Source organism: Mustela lutreola, chromosome Y, assembly GCF_030435805.1.
Source record: "Mustela lutreola isolate mMusLut2 chromosome Y, mMusLut2.pri, whole genome shotgun sequence".
In the NCBI taxonomy this organism is placed as follows: domain Eukaryota; kingdom Metazoa; phylum Chordata; class Mammalia; order Carnivora; family Mustelidae; genus Mustela; species Mustela lutreola.
The window spans coordinates 1,845,890-1,873,329 of record NC_081309.1 but is presented as its reverse complement, the minus strand read 5'-3'; the positions used below and the strand labels follow the sequence as shown (position 1 = coordinate 1,873,329).

Here is a 27,440-nt window from a genome sequence, read left to right as displayed (position 1 = left end):
GCCTATTGATAAGGTAACTTCTTTGTTGTAAAGCTCAAGGACATTTGCAAACCAAGGGAGACTCCTACCTTGCAGGACTGTGATCTCTGCAAGTTAACTATTTTATGGCAGTCAGGGGTGCCTGAGGAATGCTACACATATGGAGGGGAGCGGGTGAAGGGGGGTGCAAGGCGCCAGAATTTGCTTTGTCCTCAGCCAGCCTCCTGCTCCTTCAATGACTGGGTACATCCTCACCATAAATAATTCTTTGTGAGCTTGAAAAAAAAAAGAGTTTTACATTAAAAAAATACAAAAGTACCGTTTCATGTATACAGTATATAAGACAATGATGTAAAGTTTTTAGGTAACACCGTACTTTTCATTTTATTATATTCAAATGTTATGACTCACATTGAGCTAACGTGACAGATGTTGTTATCACAGTTGTTCAGAAGGGGAAAGTGAGGCACTGGTCTGTAGTCAAGTGTGCAGTTCAAGGGGTGGAGTGGAAATTTTCTGACAGCAGATTGGAAATTTTAGTCTTGAATTTCACAGCTCTTCAAAAGCTAAGAGTCATTGTGGGAACCTCTATCACGGCTTCAGTTTTTCGCCTGCCTGCTCGGTCGAATTTTCGGCACTGACTTGATCTGAATTCTGTGTTAGGCAGTGTCATGCTTAATTCGTGAGCAAAACACGGCAGCTTTACGTGAACTTTGCTCTTTTCCCGGAGCTCTTCAGCGCCGGAATTATGTGTATCCTAAATTATACCCATTTTACCGGAGGCAGCCACCAGACGGAGTCGCGCGCCTCCGGCCTGCAGCCTGCAGCAGGCATACTGAGTCGCACAAAGGCTGCTGACGTCATACGTGATTCACTATCAGGCGCGACGGGAGTAGAACCAAACGACTCCTTTGAGCCTCGGGCTCAGCGGCTGCCATCTTGTTTCGGCGGTTGAGGTAAAGGAGGCGTCGTTCGTGGAAGGGACTGCCAGGAGACGGGGAAGGCTGTGACAGTGCGACTCTCCGCTAGCCAGTCCGTGGGGGAGGAGTTGGAAAAGGAGAGCGGCGGCTGGGCCTGGCTTCCGCTGCAGGAGGAGTGGGCTCCGGGGCGACCGGTGGAGGCGGTGCTGGTAACTAAGGGCCTTTGAAGGCGCCTCCCGCGCCGAGGGCTTGATTTTCTGGGGACTTTGCCAGGGCCTGAGCTGGGTCTCTGTAGTGCCAGCGGATGGGTTGATCCTGGGGCGGGGCCCACATTTGTTTTTTAAAATGTGACCTAGTGTTTCCCGAGGCCCGGTACCAGCTTTTAAGTTAGGTTTCAGGTCAGACACAAATCTCATTCCTTTGCTGACATAGCGGCTAAAGTCAGCAGCAGTTCGAACGTACCTAGTGAACATATGCCATTCAGGGTTAAACCAAAGTTATCCATTAGTCCACCAGCAGTTCTCTCAGCCTCCAAAGGGACCAGACCGCGCCCTCCGAATTTCTATCTGACTTTCATTTCCCCCAGAAAAGGTTTTTTGTAGCATTTTGTTTTCAGACAGCCCATCGCTTTCTGACCTCGTCTTTCCAGTCCCCTTGCAAAGCTAAAAAAAAAAGAAAAAGAGACTCTGCAGAGCATCGAGGCCTGGCTCTCTGTCAGAGACTCCCTCCTCACATCTCTGATTACAGCTTCTTCTGTCAGAGATCCTCCGGATCCAGCGTTTCTATTCAGATATGTGTGGCTTTGTTTTAACATTCGATTTTACTACCCAATCCTAAAGACGTCTTCCTTTCTGCATCCCCTTCTAGACCCAGCATTTGTACTTAATGCCCCCCCTCCCCAACTCCTCAAACCTTAGCATCATCCATCAGAAACTTCATTGGGCCCCACATTGCCATTAAGTGACAAGCCCTTAGTATCTACTTTTGAAGAACCTCCTTTTTTTTATGGCCCCAGTATTCTTTCCAGATAACCCTGAACTATCTTCCCTCTGAGCCTCGTCACTGGCAAACATCACACAGGAACTGTTTGTGCAAAGCTGTCCTCCATCAGAGGATTCTCCCAGTGCTGCCTTCACTCCCGTAAGCATCTGCCCATATAGATTTTGGTCCTAACCGCCTCTTCCCGGAACAAGTCTTCCCAGCCTCATCCTAGGCCTGCCTGTCTGTGAATTCAAAGTCAGCAGCTGCCCTGTCAGATTTTCGGCTTCACTGGGGGTCCCTTGAATGCATGTCACACATTTTAGTCTGCCCTGAGAGCCTTTCACATGTTCCCTCAGGAGCCCTCACCTTCTGCTTTCTGCTTCGTGGGATCCCTTACCATTATCAGATATCCCCTTCCCCATGATTTCCACCAGAGTAGATTGCGCTCTCAGCATCTACTGACTCTGTATGCTCAGAGTTACTGACTGACCAGACAACTTCAGATTCTAGCTAGCCTCTTCTCAGTCCTTTCGGCCTGTACCATCTTTTCTTTTTCTTTCTTTCTTTCTTTCTTTCTTTCTTTCTTTCTTTCTTTCTTTCTTTCTTCTTTCTTTCTTTCTTTCTTTCGTCCTTCCTTCCTTCCTTCCTTCCTTTTTTTTTTTTTTTTTCGCATTCCCTTGGAATGGGGAGTGAGGGAGGCATGCTGGGGGTTAGCAGGAATGGAACTTAAAAGTTAAAACTGGCACTCTCTTACCAACCACCCTGCACCTGCATCTGAGTTTGCCTGATCTTTTACTTCCTCACAGCAGCCCCAACACGTAGCAGGTCTTCTTTATCTTTCTCTTATTTACAAAGGGCTGCTAGTAGTTAAGGCCTTCCCTCCTCCAAACATGCCACCAAGAAGAAAGGCTACCCACCACAGAGGGCTCACCTCTTGCCCTTTCTTTCAGATGTCCAGCTCGCCACTAGCCAAGAAATGCTGTGTGCCTGGGTCTGATCCCACACCGAGTTCTGACTGCTCTTCTGCCTGTTCAGTAATGTTTAAAGTGCCCTCGGGACCAACCAACGTGAGTATCTGCTCCTTAAAGACTCATAGGTGGGGTGCAGGTGGTTGGTAAGAGAGTGCAGTTTGTTAACTATTTAAGTTCCTTTCTAGCTAAGCCATGGAACACTTTTTTCCCCTCTTCATTCCTAGGGAATGCCAAAAAAAGAGAGTGAAACAGACATAGATGAGGCTCTTTACTCCCGACAGCTGTAAGTCTGGCTAAGTATGGGGATGTGGAGTGGGAAAGGACACAGAAAAGATGGTGTTGAGTGGGTCAAGTCCTGACCCAGACTCTCCCCCGACCTGGCAGGTATGTGCTTGGCCATGAGGCAATGAAGCATCTCCAGACATCCAGTGTACTGGTATCAGGCCTCCGGGGCCTAGGGGTGGAAATTGCCAAAAATCTTATCCTTGGCGGGGTCAAAGCTGTCATCCTGCATGACCAGGGCACTGCCCAATGGGCTGACCTCTCGTCCCAGGTACCTAACTCTTCCTGGCTCCTTTACTACCTTTGCCAAGATACCACCCTCCCCCTTGAGTTTTGCATTTACTTCCCTTCCTATACCCTGTTGTAGTTCTACCTGAGGGAAGAGGACATTGGTAAAAACCGGGCTGAGGTCTCACAGCCCCGCCTTGCTGAGCTCAACAGCTATGTGCCAGTCACCACCTATACTGGGGCCCTCACTGAGGAATTCCTTAGTGGTTTCCAGGTACCTTGCTGCATCGTGCTTCTTGCCTACTTTTGTCGGATTCTGTTTCTGATTGGTCTATTGAGGATTTACTAAATAGGCTATCCCAGTGTTTAGGTTTCATGGGGGGAGCCTCAGGGATGTAGGCAGGAATTAGATCCTGGACACTGTCCTGGGGGAGCTCACAGCTTTTCAGAATGGAAGGAATGGCCAAATACTGTGATACAGTGTTTGTGAACATTGAACTCTGAAGGCAATATACCTTGGTGGGTGGGTATCTCGCTCTTGCAGTTGCCTGGCAGTGAACAAGAAAATTAGTTTATCTGTCTTTATTTTTGTGTCTGTAGAATGGGAATGATAGCAACAATGACTTCAAAGTTTTTGCGATGGTTAAATACTTAGAAGAGCAGTTGTCACAAAGGGTGTTCCAAATGTGTGTTTGTTAAACAGCTAGACCGGAAAGAGGGGACTGTGGGTACTGATATACTTGTGTAGGGTTTCCCAGAGGAGAGGGGTAGTGGAATTCCTGGTATAGGACTAGGGAACAACAGACACAAATCCCCACAGACCAGATCTGAGCAAGTGTTTTATTTAATTTTTAATTGAAGAAAGTGAGGGTGGAATATGGGGGTATAAACTCAGACTTTGGGACCAGAGTATGATTCATTTCTGTCTCCCCTGCTACTGTTAGGCGGTGTGAAAGCAGGGTTTTGTGTTTGCCAAATAAAAGAGTTTGTTGGTCTTTTCAGGACCTCTTTACTTTTCTTATCTGAGTCTGGGGATTCCTGTTTCCCATCAGTGAGCTTGCTCTCACGGAGCATGACACAGATAGATACTTTATAAATAGAAGACAAAGTTTAAAATTCTGACAGCCCACCAGTGCTGGACTGCATGACGCTTCTCCCACCCCAGTCTGCGTATCTCCTTTATTATCGTAACTCTCCTGCACCCCACTGCCAAGCCTTCTGTATGATCCTCCTTCTCTGTATAGGTGGTGGTCCTCACCAACACTCCCTTGGAGGACCAGCTGCAGGTGGGTGAGTTCTGCCATAGCCATGGAATCAAGCTGGTCGTGGCAGACACACGTGGCCTGTTTGGGTGAGTGCCTGCCTCTCACTTTCTCCCAAGCACCTGCCAGGCCCAGGCAAGATCCTTTTGCTCCCACTGAACTCATACTACTCCCAGCCAAGCCAAGCCTAGGTTTTGATTCTGTAAATTTAGCTTTCCTTACTTGGCATGAGTGCCATCTGATTGCCAGCAGTAAGGGACTGAGTTTGCTTAGCAGTTACTCACTGCATCTTGAAGGACACATAGAGTTACTGGATGCATGGGTTTTAGGCTCTAGCCTTGTTGTCTCCTACAGGCAGCTGTTCTGTGACTTTGGAGAGGAAATGATCCTTACAGATTCCAATGGGGAACAGCCTCTCAGTGCTATGGTATCTATGGTTACAAAGGTAAGGAGATCATCCCCAAGGGTTCTGGCAGGCAGGTGGGCAGCAGTAATTCTCTCTGTCTCCTCATGGTAACCTGAGCCTACCCCTGAGGCTTACTTTTCTTTCCACTAGGATAGCCCAGGTGTTGTCACCTGCCTGGATGATGCCCGGCATGGATTTGAGAGCGGTGACTTTGTCTCCTTCACAGAAGTCCAGGGCATGAATGAACTCAATGATACCTACCCCATAGAGATCACAGTCCTGGGTATGTCAAAGCTGGGCACAAGAAGTGACTGCCTGGACCAAAGGGAGTGCCGTGGGCTGATCGAGAGGCCAAAATTTGACAAATAACTGTAGCATGAATTAGATCAAAGGCCAAGAAGACATGCCCTTCAAAACCTGAGCTAACACTTAGGAGAGATGTGTCCATGGGACCTTACCAAATAGATGTGCGCTGAACTATAGAGGCAGAAGTTTATGCCACTAATGTTGATTATATTTCCTGCTGAGTTGTTCACTGTATCTCTTTCTGTTTGCATTAGAATTTATAATACAGAACTTCATGTATATTTAGTGTATAGTCTCTAAGTAACACTTTATCACCTCATGTGAAAAAAAACAAAAAACAAAAAACAGCCTTACAACAGTATATTCCCAGTTCCTGATTCCCCATGTGTATGTTAGGTCTGTCATAAACTTCTCACTACCTTTGCTTGGATTTAAAACCTGTTGCTTTAAAGACCCTTGTGGGGCGCCTGGGTGCCTCAGTGGGCTTAGCACTGAGCTCAGGTCATGATGTCAGAGTCCTGGGATTGAGACCCTATTGGACTCTCTGCTTTCCCCTCTCTCTCTCTGCTTGCCTCTCTGCCTACTTGTGATCTCTCTGTCAAATAAATAAAACCTTAGAAAAAGAGAGAGAGACTTGAAGGAATTAAAAGTTTTTTCTTTTCATCCATTTTATATTTTCTCTTCTCTTCAGGTCTGAGCCTAATAGTCTAAAAAAATTATTTTAATTTAAAATCCAGTTTTTACATCTAGTATAGTTTTCTTTCTACCTGAGGGATGCCCTTTACCATTTGTTGTACTCATGAGATTTGATGTGGTAATTCTTCTAGTTAGCCGGTGATTTAAATTTTCTTTACTTTGCCTGTGTTTTTGAAAGACATTTTTGTGGAATTTCAAATTCTGATTTGATGTTTTTTTTTTTTTCTTTTCTTTTGAAAGATGTTGCTGTATTTTTTGCTTCCATGTTTTTCCACCAGAAGTATGCTTTCATTCTTTTCCTTGTTCCTTATGTATGTAATGTTCTTATTTTCTCTACCACTAACGATAAACAACGTATGCGATCATGACAATGCACCTTAGTGCATTTTTCTCCAGTTTCTTTTGTTTGGGTTTATTTAACATTATTTGTGGGCTTACAGTGGTATCAGGTTTGGAAAATTACTGGGCATAGTTTTTCAAAATATTACACTTTCTTCTTCCCTCCCCTTCCCTACCCTCCCCATCCTCTGGGACTTCCCAGAACTCCAGTTAGGTGCATATTAAGCTACTTGACTTATTTTGTGTTTGTTTGTTTGCCCTCCGTGTTGTATTTTGAATAGTTAGTTTTGGTGTAGACTGGGTCAAGATGGAATTTTCATTCTTGTTTTGATGGTGCTATTGATTCTCTGTGGTGGGGCTAAGAGGAATGGTCATTGAAGTAACAGACACTCTGTTCTTTTCCTCCCTTAGGTCCCTATACCTTTAGTATCTGTGACACTTCTAGCTTCTCTGAGTACACCCGGGGAGGCATTGTCAGTCAGGTTAAAGTACCTAAGAAGATCAGCTTTGTAAGTATGTGTGGAGGTGGGTATAGGGTTCTACAGCTCTAGGATTTTCATGTCTCTGGTGCTGATATCCCTCTCTCCACAGAAATCTTTGCTAGTCTCACTGGCGGAGCCAGACTTTGTGATAACGGATTTTTCCAAGTTTTCTCGCCCTGGTCAGCTGCACATTGGCTTCCAGGCCCTGCACCGCTTCTGTGCTCAGCATGGTCGGTCTCCTCGGCCCCACAATGAGGTAGGATGAGTGGGCAAGCCCGCCTGCATTTTTGGCCCAAAGCCTCCCCTGCTCTCCCATCTACTGTCTCCCTGTCTCATTCCCACTATTGGCCTGACTGGTCCTTTCTTGGATCTCTTTGCCTTTCCAGGAGGATGCAACAGCACTGGTGGCCTTAGCCCAGGCTGTGAATGCCCGAGCCCTGCCAGTGGTGCAGCAGGACCCCCTGGATGAGGACCTCATTAGAAAACTCTCATATGTGGCTGCTGGGGATCTGGCACCCATAAACGCCTTTATTGGGGGCTTGGCTGCCCAGGAAGTTATGAAGGTCAGTGTGGTTAAAGAAGGGCAGAGCTGAGGACAGGCCAGGTGCCCTCCTGATTCCAGTACTGGCTGTCCATCTGGGTCAGATTCCTATTAAGCACTGATGACCTCCCATTTCTTACCATCCTTCCCAGGCTTGCTCTGGGAAGTTTACACCTATTATGCAGTGGCTGTACTTTGATGCACTTGAGTGTCTCCCTGAGGACAGACAGGCCCTCACAGAGGACAGATGTCGCCCGGTATGTGAAGGGACCCCATGGGTAGGTGTTATTTTGGGTCTCTGCATGGCAGCTCATCTCTGATCCTCTTCCCTTCACATGACACAGTGCCAGAGCCGTTATGATGGGCAGGTGGCTGTATTTGGCTCAGACCTGCAAGAGAAGCTGGGCAAGCAAAATTACTTCTTGGTGAGTGATGCCTTGGGGCACCAGCTCCATCATCTTGACTTGCCTCTGGCCAATCTTTTCTAGAGGCTCCTGCCTCACTAAGGCAGTTAAAGTTAATTGGTTTTTTTTGTTTTTTTTTTTTTTTTTGTATTTTGTGGGGTTTTTTGCCCTCATCTCTGCCCTTTCTCCTTTTTCTTCATACTCGGAAAAGCCTCATAATGTGCCTTTATTCCCCCATCTGGGGCCTCCTTTCTTAGATGACAGTGGGTGTTTATGGCTCTAGGATTTGAATATGTAATACAGGACCCCCTTACCCTCTATGTATCTTCAGGGGTAGTGAGGACTAACAGGTTTCTTTTCTTCTCTTTCACACTTTGTGTCTCTCTTCTTGGTAACCTCTCAGGTGGGTGCAGGGGCTATTGGCTGTGAACTCCTCAAGAACTTTGCCATGATTGGCCTAGGCTGTGGGGAGAATGGGGCAATCACTGTTACAGACATGGACACCATTGAGAAGTCCAATCTCAACCGACAGTTTCTGTTCCGGCCCTGGGATGTCACGGTGAGTCTGTATACCTGGTAACTGGATGAGCTGCTTCTCTCTCTTTTCTCCTTTCTTGTTGCTTCTCTCTCTTTTCTCCTTTCTTGTCCTTAAGCTTAATAGCTTAGGTCTTTTTGCCTCTATCTTTCTGCTTTTCTCTTCTCTCTCTTTTTCTACCACTCATTCTTTCCAAAGATATTTGAATACTTACCATGTCTTTTCATGTCATTCATCATTTTATACCTACCCCCACTTTTTCTTTTTTTTCTCTATATATCTTTGGTAGCTGCTAATGTAGGACTATGGAAGCTAGGTATATGGAAGGATCAATATGAACAGTCTTCTGTTATTTTTGCCTAACTCAGGGATTTGTTTCATTTTGTCATCCTGCTACTCTGCACTGCCGTAGATTATTTGAAATACATTACATAGCAAAGAAGATCTTTCTGCCCTTGTCTAGTGAGAAAAGTCTGGAGGTCCACAACACTTTTTATCAAGTGCCCAAGGTCATAATTGTTTTAAGACTACCAAGACATCATTTGCCTTTTTACTCTTACTTTGTCAGTAGAAATTTCCATGCTACTTTAGGAAGGCATCTCTAACTCAGAACGACTTCTTTTTTCTTTTTTCTTTTTTCTTTTTTCAAACGAACAAGTACGAAATGGTACAAAAGAGATAAATACCGAAGGATGCATTCAAAAAGTGAAACCAATAGATACTGGTATAGATTAAAGATCTTACCTTGCAACTATACTTTAAAACGTTATTTCTCAGGTTTTAATTTTTTTTTTAGTATCCATGATTATCTGAAATTATATTATATTTCAGATATATTATCTGAAATGCTATTAAAATATTGTGTGAAACTGAGTATTTCTTTAAAATGCTATTAAAATATTGTGTGAAACGTTTAACAGATTAAATGTGGTAGAGAAGAGAATCCAGCTGCCTCTTAAGAGATTCAATAACTTAAAACATTTGCAAATATGTACGTATAATTTGGGTTTTGTGACTGACATTTTTGTATTGGAAAACATTTTTCATGTTTATATTTATACTACGTAATGGAATCATTACATTTTCAAATCAACTAATAATAACAAAATTTACCAGTTTAAATTTTTTTAATCATGTTAGTCACTATACAGTATGTCATTAGTTTTTGAGGTAGTTTAAATTCCTAATACTTGAAAACCTGGTCGCTGTAATCCAACATAGCAGCTGTTCTTCTTAAGATCATCATATTTGAGGATGATTGCAATGAACAGTAATTTACAATAGCCAACTACACGGCTGGTGTTAAGAAGGTACAATGAAACATGAAAAACCAGGATGAGAGAGAAGGACCATAGAGAGTGGTTTACACTGTGATAAAGGAAGTCCTCAGCGGAAGGGTGGCATTTCCTTCCTTGGATGATAGAGGGGAATGAGAAGGTAATTCAGGAAGGATTGTATTGGGTAAAGGCAACAGCCTGAGCAAAATTCTGATGTTGGAATATCCCTCATTGTATAAGGAACAGAGTGGTCATTCAGAAAGGGTCACGGTAGGAGATGAGGTTATAGAAGTAACATGGGCCAGCTCATACCCTAAGAGAAAGTGAGAGCTAGTGGAGGTTTTTGAGCAAAAGAAGAATGTGACCTGACTTGGCTTTCAGAGGATACTGTTTATAATTGTACAAGGACCTTGGCTTTATTTGGGTAATGGCATCCCAACTCTGGATGCTGTCAGTCAAAAGGCAATAAATGTTGCAGATACCTGGTGCATTGTCTCCTACTTGGTTTATGTAGTTTAAATTCCTAGGGTTTTCCTAGAAATTCCTAAGTTCCTTTTCTGCTAGCTATCAGGTCTGTTTGCCACAGCCTCAGTCGTGTGACATTTGTCATAAACTACTGCTAAATCAGGGAGCCTCCTGAACTCAGAGTGTAGATCTTGCCTACCATTAGATAAACCAGTTGTCAGAACAACTCTGTAATGGTTTATTGGGTGAATTTATGAATGACTGCTGCATCTCCATCTCTACCCAGAAAATGAAATCTGACACAGCTGTTGCAGCTGTGCGCCAGATAAATCCTTACATCCGGGTAATGAGCCATCAGAATCGTGTTGGCCCTGACACAGAGCATATCTATGATGATAGCTTCTTTCAGAACCTTGATGGTATTGCGACTGCCCTGGACAATATGGATGCTCGTGAGTTTGGGGGTGGAGGTGAGGACGAGGGCAGAGTAATATATGTCTGTTTGGGGGTGTATCTGTTCTCCTGTCGTATCCTAATGTTATCACCCCCTGTCGTCTTCTCAAGGCATGTACGTGGACCGCCGCTGTGTGTACTACCGTAAACCACTGCTGGAGTCAGGCACACTGGGCACCAAGGGCAATGTGCAGGTGGTTATCCCCTTCCTGACAGAGTCCTACAACTCCAGCCAGGACCCTCCTGAGAAGTCCATCCCTATCTGCACACTGAAGAACTTCCCTAATGCCATCGAACACACACTGCAGGTGATCACTTTTGGAGGGAGGGAGAGGTAGGAGAGACAGGCACCTAGGTAGCCTCTCAGCCGCCAGACTTATCATTCAGGTGATGGAAGTTCCAGTTAACATGTACCTTTTCTTCAAGTCTCTTTAGAAGTCTAACCTTTACGAATGTCTATGCTTTACTAAATGATTCATTTCTTTTAACTTAAAAATGTAAACACAGAGATGGATATTCATATAATATGTAATGTATTTTATTAACTTGTATGAGAAATGAAGTTGTGAGCTTATGTTTATTATATATATATATATTGAATATTATATTCCTTATAAAAGATTATAATATATATAGAAGATTATATTCCAGCTAAAAATTAATTTCTTAGCATTATCTCTGCTAGTTATTTAATTACTTGTAATATTTACCCCATATTTGGATTTACCTAACTGTTGCACTAAAGAATTGATTAAGAATTGTTTAATTCAATTGTTTAAGAATTGGCATCTCAGGATAATTCTCTGCCTGCGTTTTAGGCAGAGAATTATCACAGTGTACACAGTGGTGTACATATCATCTAAATGGACAAAGTAAACATACCTACTTAACCAATACCCAGCACCTAACTCAAATTCCAATGTTCTTTGAACTCAAGGATGACCACTGTATTATGTATTAATTCGGTGTCAAGCTTCTTAATGCCGTCCTTAAAGACCATATTTTAGAGTACGGGAGTACGAGGAAGCTAAGCAGAAATAGAACACAGTTTGAACTACTTGCTTCCATCCTAGCAGTTACCAACTGGATGTATTTAAACTGATAAATACACCACAGTGTAAATGTATCTCCATCTCACCATGTGTATATGCATATGCAGAGGTACACACTGTGTATGTTTATAGACATATACGTGTGGGTGTGTCCATATGTAACCTTTATTAGATAATTACTCTATTGCCATGCCACATATGCAGAAGGACTATAAAACTGCTCTTAAAATAAATTCAATATGTGACTCTTGAACTGAACCTCCTCACATCTCAGATTCCTTATGTGTAAAATAGGAGGAGAGAAGTACTTCTCTCAAGGCTTTGTAAAGTATTTACCATTTAAAGAGTGCTTGACACTAAGTAAGCTTTACATACGTATGTCTATAGTCATTTCAACATATCAACCCATGAGTTATAGATATTTCATTTACAGAATACATTTTCAGAATAAGAATACATAGATAAAGGCATTACCTTGTATGCCACAGCACTGTGGCTGAGCAGGCCTTTGAACCTGGACCTCCAGATTCCGGATCACTTCACCAGGGACTGTATTTACTGACCTTATAATTTGCAGAGTGCAAAACTTTTATCTTATTATCTGTCCAGTCCCCTTGACCTGTATGGATCATTCATGTTTTGTGTTTGGTGAGAGCTTTGTTCTTTCTTCTTGAAACATACTACATCTGGATTAGGGCATACCTAGCGTAAGAATAAGATATGTATATATATTTGTGTAACCACTGCCCAGATCAAGGTCATTGGTTTTCAAATTGGGATGGTATGTGTTGGAAACTTGAGGAGCCCCATTTAAGGGGTTTCTTATTTTGTTCTCTGTGGTCGCCATGTTGTTCCTAATTGCTTTATTTACTGATGGTCTGTCTTTTTAAAATATATATATATATATATATATATTTATATTTTACTTATTTTTTTTTTTGTCAGAGAGAGAGAGCAGGCAGAGGGAGGGAGAGCAGGCAGAGGGAGAAACAACCTCCCCGCTGAGCAGAGAACCTGGTATGGGACTTGATCACAGAACTCTGGTGTCATGACCTGAGCCGAAGGCAGATGCTCAATTGGCTGAGCTACCCAGTCTAGTGCCAACAAAAGGCCACTTTGCGTTTCAGGCCCATGTAATCTCTTTGCTTTGTCTGCAGTGGGCTCGGGATGAGTTTGAAGGTCTCTTTAAGCACCCAGCAGAAAATGTCAACCAGTATCTCACGTGAGTAATTCTATCCAAATGTTCTCTCTGCCTAGTCAAGCATACCGTAACCACTCTATGGCTCAGCACCAGCCACATGTTCTGAATCAATTAACGAATGCATGGGCCTTCTGCCACTGGAGAGTCGGGACCAGCTCTCTATGTAGTTAAGCCCTCTCTTATGGCCTCTGTATAATTTTGCCCATTTTGCTGTGATTCCTGTCAGAGACTCCAAGTTTGTGGAACGGACACTGCGCCTGGCAGGCACCCAACCACTGGAAATGCTGGAGGCCTTGCAGCGTACCTTGGTGCTACAGCGGCCACAGACCTGGGCTGACTGTGTGACCTGGGCTTACCACCACTGGCACACTCAGTACTCCAACAACATTTGCCAGCTTTTGCACAACTTTCCACCTGACCAGGTATTCTATACTTGCTGAGTTCATTTGGCAGAATGTATTTTCTAGAAGCAGGTAGTGTTCTGAGAGCTCTTGTTGTAGCTAATTCAGCTATGGCCGGCACACCAAGAACATTTTATAAGACCTCAAGAAAAACTAAACAAGTGCTTTGGGATACCCGTGTGGCTCAGTTGTTTAAGTGTTTTCCTGTAGCTCAGGTCATGATCTCAGGGACCTGGGATGGAGTTCTGCATGAGGCTCCCTGCTCTGTGGGGAGTCCTTCTCAACCTACACCCACACTGTCACTCCCCCTACTGTGTGTTCTCTCACACTGAAATAAAATCTTAAAAAAAAGTTTCTCCCTCTGCCCTTCCGCCTCTCAAATGAATAAATCTTTAAGTTTTTATTTAATTATAGTTAGATATGCCATGCAGTGTGGTATTAGTTTCAAGAGCACAATAAAGTGAGTATTCTACTCTTCCACATGATACACACTCATCACAAATACACTCCTTTATCCCCATGTCCTGTTTACCCACCCCCACCATTGCCCTTGGTAACCATTAGTTTGTTCTCTAGAGTTAAGATACTTTTTTTTTATTGTCTCTCTCTTTTTACCCACTTTGCTCATCTACTAAATTCCACATATGTCTGAAATCATATGGTATTTGTCTTTCTCTGACTTACTCAATTAGCTTAACAGTCTCTAGCTCTATGCATGCCATTGCCAATGGCACGATTTCATTCCTTTTTATGGCCAAGTAATATTCTCTTATAAACATATACCATATCTTCTATCTATGAAGTTATCATTAAATGACTCGGGCGTTTCAATAATTTGGCTATTGTAGATAATGCTGTGATTTAGTATTAGTATTAGTATTTGTATGTATTAGTATTAGTATTATACTAATATGTATACATAATAATACTAATTTGTATTAGTATTAGTGTTATACTAATATGTATCTGTAATAATACTAATATGTATCAGTATTAGCATTAGTATGTTTGCATGTATGTATGTATGTTTGTATATATGTAGTTGGAATTAGTATTTTTGTATTCTTTGGGTAAATACACAGTAGTGCAATTGCTAGTTTATGGGGTAGTTCCCTTTTTAACTTTCTGAGGAAACTCCATAAAGTTTTCCCCAGTGGCGGCACCACTTTGCATTTCCATCAACAATGCCTGAATGTTCCTTTTTCTCTACAGCTTTACCAAAAGTTGTTTCTGATGTAGTTGATTTTAGCCATTTTGATGGATGTGGGATGATATCTCATTGTAGTTTTGATTTGTATTTCCCTGATGATGAATGGTGTTGAACATCTTTTCATGTGTCTGTTGGCCGTCTGTATGTTTTTTTTTTGGAAAAATATCTATTCATGTGTTCTGCCTATTTTTTAATTAGGTTATTTGTTGTTTGGGTGTTAAGTTTTACAATTTTTTAAAGATTTTATTTATTTATTTTAACTTTTTTAATTATATTATGTTAGTCACCGTATAGTACATCAAAATAATGATGATCCTGGGATCAGGTGGAAACAGTGCATCATTAGTTTTTGATGTACTGTTGCCTGATTGTTTGCATATAACACCCAGTGCTCCCTGCAGTGCATTCCTTCCGTAATACCCATCACCCGACACAAACCTCAGTTTGATTTGCAAAGTCCACAGTGTCTTATGGTTCATCTCCTCCTCTGATTTCCCCCCTTCCTTCTCCTCCTGATGTCATCCATGCTATTCCCTATGTTCCAATTATAAGTGAAACCATGTGATAATTGTCTTTCTGTTTGACTTATTTCACTTAGCCTAAGACTGTTTCTCCATCTCCCTCTGCCTCCTGCCCTGCCCCTCAAAATAAATAAATCATTAAAAAAGAGAGAGAGAGTACAACGGTTCACTTTCCAACTTCATTTGACCTTAGAGCCCATGATGTATATTGTCTTGGCATCTTAATATCCTCATCTGTGAATAATGATGACCTAATTCTTGGGAGGTTTGGGGGATTAATTTGTATTTATTAAGTTATTGAAGTTGATATAATGCCTGAGAATTCTTAACATTCTGATAAATATATTAATATTTATCAGTAACTTTTATATACATATATATATATATAAATATACACACACACAAATATATATATAGTGAATGACCAGGGATAGTGAGTTGGGACGTCTGGGTCTGAGATGAGGGGTCAGGATTGGCTCCTCTCAGGCCCTGATCCCTCAAACCCTTTCTGTCTTCTTAGCTTACAAGCTCTGGAGCCCTATTCTGGTCTGGGCCCAAACGTTGTCCACACCCACTTATCTTCAATGTCAACAATGTAAGTCACCCCTTAGGGTATCCTGGGATCAGGTGGAAAGTGGTGGCTGAGAAGAAGGCTTGAGGTTCCAGCGTGAGGACTGATCTGCTCACTAGTCCATATCTTGCCTTTTAGCCCCTGCATCTGGATTATGTGATGGCTGCTGCCAATCTTTTTGCCCAGACGTATGGGCTGATGGGGTCTCAGGACCGAGCTGCTGTGGCCATATTTCTACAGTCTGTGGACATCCCTGAATTCACCCCCAAGTCTGGGGTCAAGATCCACGTCTCTGACAGGGAACTTCAAAATACCAGTGCCTCTGCTGGTGAGGGTGCTTAATCCAATTGGCTCAGAGCACCATTCCATTTATCTTATGTCCACGCTTCTAACTAGTTGTCCTGGTTTCTCTGCCCTGAGTTCCCAAGACTGTTTTACCCATGCTTTTCTATGGTCTTTGTTTCCTCCAGTGTTAAGATGGGTGGTTAAGGTAAATTCTTTCATGTATTCCTCCTTTCTCTTCTCATTTTTTTTGTTTCCATTCTGGCTCTCAGAATCAATTGTACATCTTCTTTCTGTGTGTGTGTTTGCATTTTTGTTCTTTCCTTCATTTTCTTCTTCCTCTGTTTTACAGACTATGGCAATTAGTTTGCCTTGATGTCTTCCCTGGGTCAGTTCCTTCTTGATATCCCCATCCATATCCTCAACTTCCACCTGTATGTATGTTCAATGTATGTATTGACCTCCATGTCTGTCTTCACTTCCTCTCAAGGTCTTCCTCCTCATCTAACCATCTGTAACTACCTTCCAACTCCCAGCTTCCATCTCCCTCTATCTGTCGATTCTCTCTAAGTCCCCCCTCTATTTTGTATATTTCCTGTATGTATCTTTCCATTTTTTCCTCTGTATATCTGTCCCCATCCTGCTCTTTTCCAAATACTTCATCTCTCTTGATCCTCTCTGTGTTTCTTTGTGTATCTCTAGAGTTGTCAATGCTGTGTGTATTTCTTCCTAGCTCATCCTCCATGTGTAATTGTTATCTCTGCTATTCTTATTCATCTTACTTTTTTTATTTTATCCTGTCCACATTTCTCTCCTCTTCCTGTTTTTCCCTATGGTTGCTTCTCGTATTTTCTTCCCCTCTTTTCTTCCTTTCTCTCTCATCCACATCTCTCTTTCTGTCTGTGGCACTCTTTAAAATCTCCTATCTTTGTATCATAGCCTACATTTGTTTAAAATTAAAATAGAAATACCGAAGACTTACAGTGTTAAATGCTTTAAATAAGAAAAAAAGTAATTTATTTATTTGGCAGAGAGGGAGCATGCACATGTTCAGCAGGGGGAGTAGCAGACAAGGGGGAGGGAGAAGGAGGTTCCTGTGGGGCTTGATCCCAGATCCCTGAGCCAAAAGCAGACACCTAACCAATGGAGCTACCCTTGAGTCCCCAGTGTTACCTATTTTTCAGTATTCTGTTTAGCAGGATTCAATATATCAACACTGTTGTGAAAAATCTCTAGGACTTTCTCACCTTTCATGTAAGAAATCTGTCCACACTAAAATAACTCCCCAGTCTCCTGCCCAGGCTCTGGCAACCACGCTCTATCTTCTGAGTCTAGGAAGTTGGATTCTTATAGATACATATCTCAAGTATGTGGATTTCATTCTTTGATAGCTGAGAAATATCCCTTTGCGTGGACACGTGACTTTATTAACCTTCCATTGATGAATGGACCCTTGGACTGCTTCTGCCTCTTACCTGTTCTGAATAGTGTTACTGTCTACATCCATTATTATTGCTATTATCTTTGTTCAGCATCTCCATTTATATCTCTCTTTATGGTCCTACTCCTGTCTACATCTTTCTTTCTTGTGTGCAGTATTTTATGCTCCATGTTTCCCAGCTCCCGCAGCTCTTTCCCACAGTGTGTCTCCTATTCAGGTCCTTGATCTGTCTGAAATCTCTGCCCCATTCTAGTGTCCTCCTTTCTCCTTATACCCTGGCCTGGAATTTAAAGGACTAACATGCCCCTCTCTTTGTACAGATGATAACCGCCTACAGGAGGTCAGAGCCATGCTTCCCAGCCCAGAGAAGCTCCGTGGGTTCAAGATGTACCCTATCAACTTTGAAAAGGTGCTGGGGAGGGTTGGGACCCTCAACACAGTAGGAGTATGGGCTGATACATCATAGGATTCTTTGGGATTAGGACTGCCAGATTCCTTGGCTGGTCTGCAATGTAATTGAGGTGCAAATATAGTTGAATCTTGAGTAGCCAAGAAACCTAGTTTTCCTCTAACTCGCTCTTCCATACTGGTCCTCTCTTCTCATTCACAATAGGATGATAATACCAACTTTCATATGGATTTCATTGTGGCTGCATCCAACCTCCGAGCAGAAAATTATAATATTCCCCCGGCAGATCGGCACAAGGTAATGATAGTATAGAGCTTAAGCTTTCACCCTTTCCCAAGGGTGAGTCTCCCACATTTGTCCTCCTCTGCAGACCCTGAACCTCTCTAATGATGGCCTCTGCTGGTCATCTTCTCTCTGGCAGAGCAAGCTGATTGCAGGGAAGATCATCCCTGCAATTGCCACAACTACAGCAGCTATAGTTGGCCTCGTGTGTCTGGAGCTATATAAAGTGGTGCAGGGATACCGGCAGCTTAAATCTTACAAGAACAGCTTTATGAACTTGGCCCTGCCCTTCTTCAGCTTCTCTGAACCCCTTGCCCCACCTCGGCACCAGGTAGGGGCCTGCTTATATGAAAACCTTTGGTTTTGCCCATTAGTGCATGAGGCAGTGTGTAGTGGGTACATGTTCGTGTGTGTGTATCTCTGGAAAACTGACTCATAGTAGATGGTGCTCGTATGTTTGGGTGTCATACTCTGTATACCATTTGTCCATTCATTATATAGTTTTTGCATTGTGCCAAGTACAAATGTGACTGGCATCTTTGAGAAGTAATGAGAAGCTCAGGATAGTTAGACGATATTAAATAGGAAGGTAATGGAAGTGGAAGGTGTGTGAAGAAGATAGCAGGTTTGCCTTATTGTGTAGACACATAGGTCAATATAAAAATATCGCTTGCACACAATGATATGGGGCCCCAGGAGGGTTAGGACAAAGGGAAGTTATGATTGATCTGTCTTAATGAAGTTGAGTGGTTAGGCTAGGATCATCTGGGTTACCCATATTTCCACTCCCCTGTGTTTTGTCCTACAGTACTATAACCAAGAGTGGACATTGTGGGATCGCTTTGAGGTACAGGGGATACAGCCTAATGGTAAAGAGATGACTCTCAAACAGTTCCTTGACTACTTTAAGGTGAGGCTTTCTACACTCACTTCCCCTAGGGGTGGTGATTGTATTCTCCTTTTCTATGACACCATTGTATGTCTGTCCTTCCCACCCTCTCCAGACCGAGCACAAATTAGAGATTACCATGCTGTCCCAAGGTGTATCCATGTTGTACTCCTTTTTCATGCCAGCTACCAAACTCAAGGAACGGTTGGATCAGCCGTGAGTTGGCCACAGGGCAGACTAAGGAAAGCCCTGTAAGGGGTGGAAAACCTTACTGCTTATGTTCATGGCTTTCCCTACCTTCTTTAATGCCATATGCCTCTCTTCCCTGTTATGTCCCTGACCCTCTCCTCTCTCTTCCCAGGATGACAGAAATTGTGAGTCATGTGTCGAAACGAAAGCTGGGCCACCATGTGCGGGCACTGGTGCTTGAGCTGTGCTGCAACGATGATACTGGCGAGGATGTCGAGGTTCCCTATGTACGCTACACCATCTGCTGACTCCCCAGACCCCAAACAGTTTACTTTCAGATCTCATCGAGTTGTGCCAAAACATGTGCCTGGCTAGGCACATAAACGTTACATCCTTTTGAGAACTTTTTTTTGTGGTTGCCTTCTACTCTTTAGAATTGGAATTGTTAATAAAGACTTCACGCAGGTTGGCATGTCCTGGTTTGGCAATGGTTCATGGCTTGTTTCCCCTGGGAAATGATGGGCTACCGATACCTTTGTTCAGGTCATAATTCAAAGAGTTCAGTCCCATCCCAGAAACAAGGAATGCATCCCAAATCCAAGGTTATGAGACAGAAGATTAATTGTAGCTCTTCTAATAAATAAGAGGTTTGATTCCTTTTCCTCCTGTCCTCCATCCTCAAGAAAGAGACCGTTTTAGGTTACAAGAGCAGGTCTGCCTTTGTCGTATGTTAAATTTCACTCACTTTCTAATTCTATCTTTGCTACCTCCAATTACCTGCCATACTATTTTGAGATATTGTAGGCATCCTGGACCCAGACTGTGAGTCTGAATATAAGCCTTGCCTTATGTTCTCACATTCCTTACTTGTTTTGTTAAAAAATTTAAAGAATAAAGGATTGTTATGAAGGATAAAGGGATTTACTGTCTTAAAGTTGGCATATGGTACATGTTGTACCTATATATACTGTTATTTGAGAAGGTACGTTAGCTACTCTAAACTTTTTTCTTGTTAGAATGTGGTCCCAACCTACCTGACTTGATGCATTGATACAGTCCACTAAATGGTTCCATGACTAACTCACAGAACACTCCTGGACTGTGATGCCAGTGCCTTAAGATATATTATAGACTTACTAATGAAATTAATTTGGCAGAGCACATCCACAGAACAAAGGTTCCTTCTTGCTCCACCCTAGCTCCCTTTACCCTAGGACTCCTTGTTCTTTTCCTCAAAAGCCTTCAGGCCTCCGACCATTGAGGAGAGAGCTTGCTTCTGAGACTGAGGGGGTTTCATATGTTAAATCTGACAGCAGGAGTTTCCCAGCTGTCCCTACAAGTAATGCAAGGAACATACTTTCTCCACATAGCAGAAGACAGAGTCTTCTGGTGGCATGTCCACATCTGTGTCTTCTCCATTGGTACCATTTGGTTGTTGAAGGATACCACCCAAACCTCAGCCAGGACTGTTCAACATTCTGCCCACTGGAGAATTTTCTTTTATCCCCTGTCCAGAGAGCAGCTGTGCTGTCGCAGCTGTCTGCTTTTAGGTGGTGTCTACCTATAGAACTATCTGAAACCAGGCCTGAGTTTTCCTCAGTCAACTGATCATTGGAACCCCCAGAGGCCAGCAGTTCAGGTTGAGAAATAAAAGATAGTGTAGCAGGAGTGGGGATCACAGGCATTTGGGCCATAAAGTCATCTAATTTCCTTGTGCTTTTACAACTTTTTTGCGCCGGGTCTCAGGTGTACCACTTCCATTTGATGAAGCAGTGTTACTGTCCATGCCCAACTTTATGGTCTAATGGGTCAGATAACTCCCAGTTCATAATGGGCATGTGAAATTGCATCATTACTCCACTGTCCACCGCCTATATGGTAGTCTATGCTAATGCCCAGTAATAGACAAAAGGCTGGTTCTCAAACATGAAGTAAGGATGGCAGGGGTTTGAAAAGAATTCTAAGGGCCTGTGCTGCAGGTTACGTGTACAACCCTATCAAAGGCTCCAAAGAGTATCCCTAGCTGCCACTAAGCACCATTGAATCTGCTAGATTGTATGTCTCAAATGGCAGAGCCCTTGCAGGGCTGTCTGGAACTGTTGGTGTACTTTATGCTGCTCTGGGCTTTCCTAAAACTAGCAACTTCTTGGGCTACCCAACAGATCAGAGTAACACACCCAAAAGAATAATTGGTCTCTCAAATTCAGACTAAATAATATGATGAATCCTATTCTAGTTAAAAGATGGAGCCTGTGCAACTCTTTATTACTCACTTTAGGAGAGAGATATCAACATGCTTCATTCACATAAGCTTGTGAAGGCTGAGAAATCCAAGCTCTGTTGTCCAGATCTGCATACTAAAGACTCAAGATGGCCAAAAGTTTAGTGTAAGTCCAAAGGCATGAGAAGCAAGAAAGCTGTACCAGTTGGGAGTCTGAGTCCAGATCTTGCAGGGCAAGATCTGTGTCCAGCTAACATAGGATAAGGTATTTCTTTAAGCCCAGCATTTTTTTTTTCAATTCAGGTCAACAAGTTGGCTGTGGCCTACCCATGTTAAAAAAAAAAAAAAAAGACACTCAGCCTCTTTTAGTCTACAAATCCAAATGGTAAACTCATTCAGAAACACTTTCTCAAACACCTCTGAAAATCATGTTTAACCAAATCTATAGGCATCCTGAGGACCACTTAATTTGACATATAAATCCAACATCTCAGTAACTGCTAAGGGTCACAGGAGAGGCTTGATGAGCTTGAGATTTAAAAGATGGTGCTCATGGATTTTGACACCGGAGTCAAGGTGAGTCCTTTATCTGCTCAAAATTTTGCCATGGTCTCTGTTATTAATAGTGTAATTACCTGAATCCTTGATGAAATCCCCCAAACCTCATAATCATATTCCATTTATCCTTCTAACTTCACTTCTGCTACTGCCTGCTCTACTCATTCTTTTTAACTTTTTACACATTCCTTACAAGGTGAAAAAGTTGTATATGAACAGGTATTAGGAGATGGGGTTCCCAAAACTTGGTTTGAAACCAGGTTCTTCTTTTCCTAACATAGACTTGACAGTAATAAGGTTATCCTCACTAATTTACTTCTAGTAAATTACTAATTAGGCTCCTATAGGCAAACCCAAGTTGGATCTGGGGTGAGGATGAGTGTGATGGGGTAAGGATACAATGACCTCCCTACAACACTCATTTCAGGTTACAATTCTATCTCTGTAGATTCCATGAAACATGTGTCCTCAGTTTAAAGGAATAAATTCACAAATTTCTGGATGATCCCTGAAACTAGGGAATTAGAAGGCCAGTGGAAAACTGGGAGGATGTGTCTGTTGCAGACAAATTGTAGATTATATCAGGCTCGGGATACGCAGATGCTTCTGGTTTCATAGGTTGATATTGATGTTGTAGGAAGTTAGGTTTAATATACAGGGTTTTTCTTTTGTTTTAGATTTTAACCTTTTACCTTTAACTATAAAATTTTATTATGAAAGTTTTCAAACTCTCTGAACAACCCATTCCATGTTATTTTTCCTTTTTAATAAAATTGTGATAAAATAGATGTAACATAAATTTACCATCTTAACTATGTGTAAGTGTGTGGCTCAGTGACATTAAGTATATTCATATTTTGGGGCAAACATCGCCACCATCCATATAAGGAACTTTATCTCTTCAAAGTGCCCTTTCTCCAGTCCCTGGAAACCACTATTCTATTCTCTATGAATATGATTACTTTAAACTCATGTAAGTGGAACTGTACAGTAGCATTTGTTTGAACTTACTTTCCTTTTAAGGTTGGACAGTAGTCCTTTGTGTACCGGTTTTGTTTGTCCATTATCTATGGATGGACACTTACTCATTACTTTTGAAGTAAAGTTGAAACATGTTGTTAAATTCATCAAAACATAAAAAATGCAAACAAACATATAAGTACAGCTTGAAGAATTCTTTAAAATATAATACAGTCATGCATCACTATTGGAATACACAATAGCTATCTTTCCAGATCTTTTGATGCTCCTTATTAGATACTAAATCCTTAGAGTTTTGCTAGATGTATATTTTTGCCTGTTTTTAACCTATAAGGAAATTGCAACATGACATAATTTTTTAGGTTTATTTTTTAAACCTTATTTAAATTCTAGTTAACACGTCTGGTAATAGTGGTTTCAGTTGTAGAATTTAGTGATTCATCATTTACATAAAACACCCAGTGATCATCATAAGTGTCCTCCTTAATACTTACCACCCACTTAACCCATCTCTGCCTACCTCTCATACATATTTATATTCAAAATAATAAAAAACAAACAAACAAACAAAAAACAAAAAACGGGTACCTGGGTGGCTCAGTTGTTAAACATCTGCTTTTGCCTCAGGTCATAATTCCAGGGTCCTGGGATCAAACCCCCATTGGGCTCCCTGTTAGGTGGGAAGCCTGCTTCTCCCTTTCACACTTGCCTTGCTTGTGTTCCTTCTCTCAGTGTGTATCTCTCTGTTAAATAAATAAATTTTTAAATATTTTTATTTATTTGACACAGGGAGAGATCACAAGTAAGCAGAGAGGCAGGCAGAGAGAGAGGGGGAAGCAGGCTCCCCGCTGAGTAGAGAGCCTGATATGGAGCTCGAACCCAGGACCCTGAGATCATGACCTGAGCCAAAAGCAAAGACTTAACCCACTGAGCCACACAGGTGCCCAAATAAATAAATCTTTAAAATAACTTATGGGACACATGGCTGACTCAGTTGGTAGAGCATGCAACTCTTAATCTGGGGGTTGTGAGTTTGAGTCCCATGTTGTGAGTAAAGATTACTTACAATATATATATTTTTAATTTAAACAATAAATATTTATGGGCATTTATAAAGAATTGTCATAACAACCATAGTACAATGGGCTCCATATATCTATCAGGGAGGTTCAATAACCTTAAATTCTTGGCCAGTTTGGTTAATAGCACTGGATAACATTGAAATCAAGTTGGAGCACCATATAATATTTTTAAATCTTCCATATGTTTCTCTAAAACAAAGACTCTACATCCACAAAACAATACCATAACTATTATAACTATTTAAAATAGTTTTAAAATCCTCTTTTTGTTCATTTTGGAGCATTTAAATAATTAGACTTCAGTTATATTTTGTCATATTTGTCATAGTTGTAATATTTTTCTTTTCCTTTGGAATAGCTTTAAATTATGTGACATGTAACACAATGCTTATACTACTTTAATTTGAATCTGTAAAAAATAACCCTGTTACATAGCTGTAATTCTATCATTACACTTAAATTTAATGTCTTGGTTTCATGAGATAGGCCGTATTTTTTTGTCCAAAACTGCAGTCACCCTCCCTGAAATTGTTTGGCAGGTGAAATTCAGGTCTCTCAAATAACGAATAAATTTTCTTCCCCAAAGGGGCTAAATACGGGGTGACACTGTATAGTCACATTGGATATTTCTCACCTCTCCGATATCCATAGAATCTTTTGTATTTGTGCTAAACAAAATTTGGCTATGAAAGGGATTCATCAATGGTCTCCATTAATAGGTCACTCAGCAGCATTTCCTCACCTGAATCATTGTCCTTTCTACCTGCCTTCTTGCCACCAAGAAAACACCTCCCTCTTTCTTGGAAGCTAGGCTGGATTTTTACATGAAAAAAGAAACTGATTACAGGCCTAGAATTAGCAGAAGATGCCATGGTCCTTGCAATGTGGCCGAAACTTTGATTCAGTAGGGACAGTAATTATACACTGAGTTTGACATCTCAACATGCCCTTTAAGCATGATATAGTGTCCTGTATTTCTAACTACAGTCTTTAGCTTAAAATCTAACTTGCCTGATATGAGACTTGCTACCCCAGTTTTCTTTTGAGGTTTGTTGGCATGAAAACTTGTTCTCATGTTCTTAAACTTGTTTAGTATCTTTAAGATCAAAATGAGTCTCTTGTAGACAGCATATAGATAGATGCTTTCTTTTCATCCAACCTGCAATCATATTCCATTTCACGGGAGAATTTAGGCCATTCATATTGAGAGTGATTATTGAACGATATAAATTTTTTGTCATCATGTTGCCTGTGAAGCTCTTGTTTCTACAGATTGTATCTGTTTTAATTTTCTCAATTTTAGACTCCTCCCCCTTAATATTCCTTGCAGGACTCACTCCACGGTCACATATTCTTTCAGTTTCTGCCCATCTCCTTATCTGTCCATCCATTCTGATTGATAGCCTTGCTAAGGGATTCTTGGCTGCATGTTCTTCTCATTTAGTACCTTGAGTATGTCTTGCCAGCCCTTTCTGGCTTGTCAGGTTTCTATGGACAGGTCTGAATTATTCTGATGTTCCTTCCTCTGTATGTAAGAACTTTCTTCCCTCTCACTTTTTCAAGATTGTTTCCTTGAATTTAAGAAAAGAGAATCGTACTATTATATGTCCTGGTGTTGGTGTATTCTCGCTAATTTTGAGACGGGAGAACCACCAGGTTTACAGACTTCACAACACTCAGCATAACACATACCCTCCCCAATGTCTATAATCTGCCCACCTTCTACCAACCCCCTCCTCCCAGCACCCCTCTGCTTTGTGATATTAAGAGTCTCTTATGATTTGTCTCCCTCTTGAACCCATCTTGATGTCATTTATTCTTTTCCTACCCTCCCAAGCCCCCCACATTGCATCTCCACTTCCTCATATCAGGGAAATCCTATGATAGTTGTCTTCCTCTGATTGACTTATTTAGCTAATCATAATACCCTCTAGTTCCATCCATGTTGTCACAAATGGCAAAATTTCATTTATTTGAGGTCTGCATAGTATTCCATCCTATATACCAACTCTTCTTTATCCATTCATCTGTTGATGGATATCTAGTTTCTTTACATAGTTTGGCTATTGTGGACATTGTTGCTAGAAACATTAGGGTGCACTTGTCCCTTTGGATCACCACATTTTTATCTTTAGGGTAAACACCCAGTAGTATGATTGCTGGACCATAGGGTAACTCTCTTTTCAACTTTTTGAGGACATTCTATGATGTTTTCCAGAGTGGCTGCACCAGCTTGAATTCCCACCAACAGTGTGTTAGGGTTCCCCTTTCTCCACATCCTTGCCAGCATTTGTCATTACCTGACTTGTTAATTTTAGACATTCTGAATGGTGTGAAGTGATATCTCATTGTAGTTTTGATTTGTATTTTCCTGATGCCAAGGGATGTGGAGCATTTTTATGTGTCTGTTGGCCTTTTGGATGTCCTCTTTGCAGAAATGTCTGTCCATGTCCTCTGCCCATTTCTTGATTGGATTATTGGGTCTTTGGGTGTTGATTTTGTTAAGCTATTTATAGTTTTTGGATCCTAGCCCTTTTTCTGATGTGTCATTTGAAAATATCTTCTCCCATTGTGTCAGTTATCTTTTGGTTTTGTTAGTTGTTTCCTTTGCTGTGCAAAATCTTTTGATCTTGAAGAAGTGCCAATAGTTTATTTTTGCCCTTGCTTCCCTTGTCTTTGGCAATGTTCCCAGGAAGAAGTTGCTGTGGCTGAAGCTGAAGACTACTGCCTGTGTTTTCCTCAAGGATTTTGATGCATTCTTTTCTCCTCATCCATTTAGAGTCTATTTTGGTTAGTGGTGTAAGGAAATGGTCACATTTAATTTTTTTCTGCATGTGGCTGTCCAATTTTCCCAACAGCACATGTTGAAGAGATTCTATTCCAACTAGACAATTAATTCCTGATTTGTCAAAATTAGTTGACCATTGGGTTGAGGGTCAGTTTCTCAACTCTCTACTATGTTCCATTGATCTATGTGTCTGATTTTGTGCCAGTACCATCCTTTCTTGATGATGACAGCTTTGTAATAGTGTTTGAAGTCTGGATTGTGGAGCTGACAGATTTGGTTTTCTCTTTCATCAGTCCTCTGGCTATTTTCATAGGGATTGCATTAAATTGTAGATTGCTTTAGGTAGCATAAACATTTTCCACAATATTTGCTCTTCCAATCCAGGAGCATAGAACATTTATCCATTTCTTTGAGTGTTCCTCAGGTTCTTTCATGAGTACTTTATAGTTTTCTGAGTATAGATCCTTTGCCACTTGTTAGGTTTATTACTAGGTATCTTGTGGTTTTGGGTGCAATTGTAAATGGGATTGACTCCATAATTTCTCTTCTGTTTTCTTGTTGGTGTAAAGATATGCAACTGATTTCTGTGCATTCATTTTATATCCTGACACTTTACTGAATAACTGTACAAGTTCTAGCAGTTTTGGAGTGGAGTCTTTTGGGTTTTCTACATATAGTTTCATATCATCTGCAAAGAGTGATATTTTGACTTTTTCTTTGCTGATTTTGATGTCTTTAATTTCTTTTTGTTGTCTGATTGCTGAGGCTAGGACTTCTTATACTGTGTTGAATAGCAGTTGTTATAATGGACATCCCTTCCGTGTTCTTGACCTTA

General features: G+C 41.5%; 1 protein-coding gene across 1 annotated transcript; it reads left to right on the top strand.

The window, feature by feature from the left end:
* The first annotated feature begins 886 nt into the window (after positions 1–886).
* LOC131822497 (ubiquitin-like modifier-activating enzyme 1) lies at positions 887–19,362 on the top strand. The gene is made up of 27 exons (XM_059158810.1): positions 887–1,108; positions 1,915–2,039; positions 2,831–2,947; positions 3,076–3,134; positions 3,236–3,404; positions 3,501–3,635; positions 4,606–4,712; positions 4,978–5,068; positions 5,180–5,312; positions 6,782–6,879; positions 6,962–7,108; positions 7,239–7,415; positions 7,546–7,650; positions 7,738–7,818; positions 8,201–8,356; positions 10,361–10,526; positions 10,639–10,835; positions 12,737–12,801; positions 13,007–13,202; positions 15,433–15,507; positions 15,622–15,811; positions 17,527–17,615; positions 17,820–17,912; positions 18,037–18,228; positions 18,706–18,807; positions 18,902–19,002; positions 19,148–19,362. The coding sequence occupies exons 3-27, from the start codon at positions 2,831–2,833 to the stop codon at positions 19,281–19,283; spliced, it is 3,177 nt and encodes a 1,058-aa protein (XP_059014793.1). The 5' UTR covers positions 887–1,108; positions 1,915–2,039; the 3' UTR covers positions 19,284–19,362.
* The last annotated feature ends 8,078 nt before the right edge of the window (positions 19,363–27,440 follow it).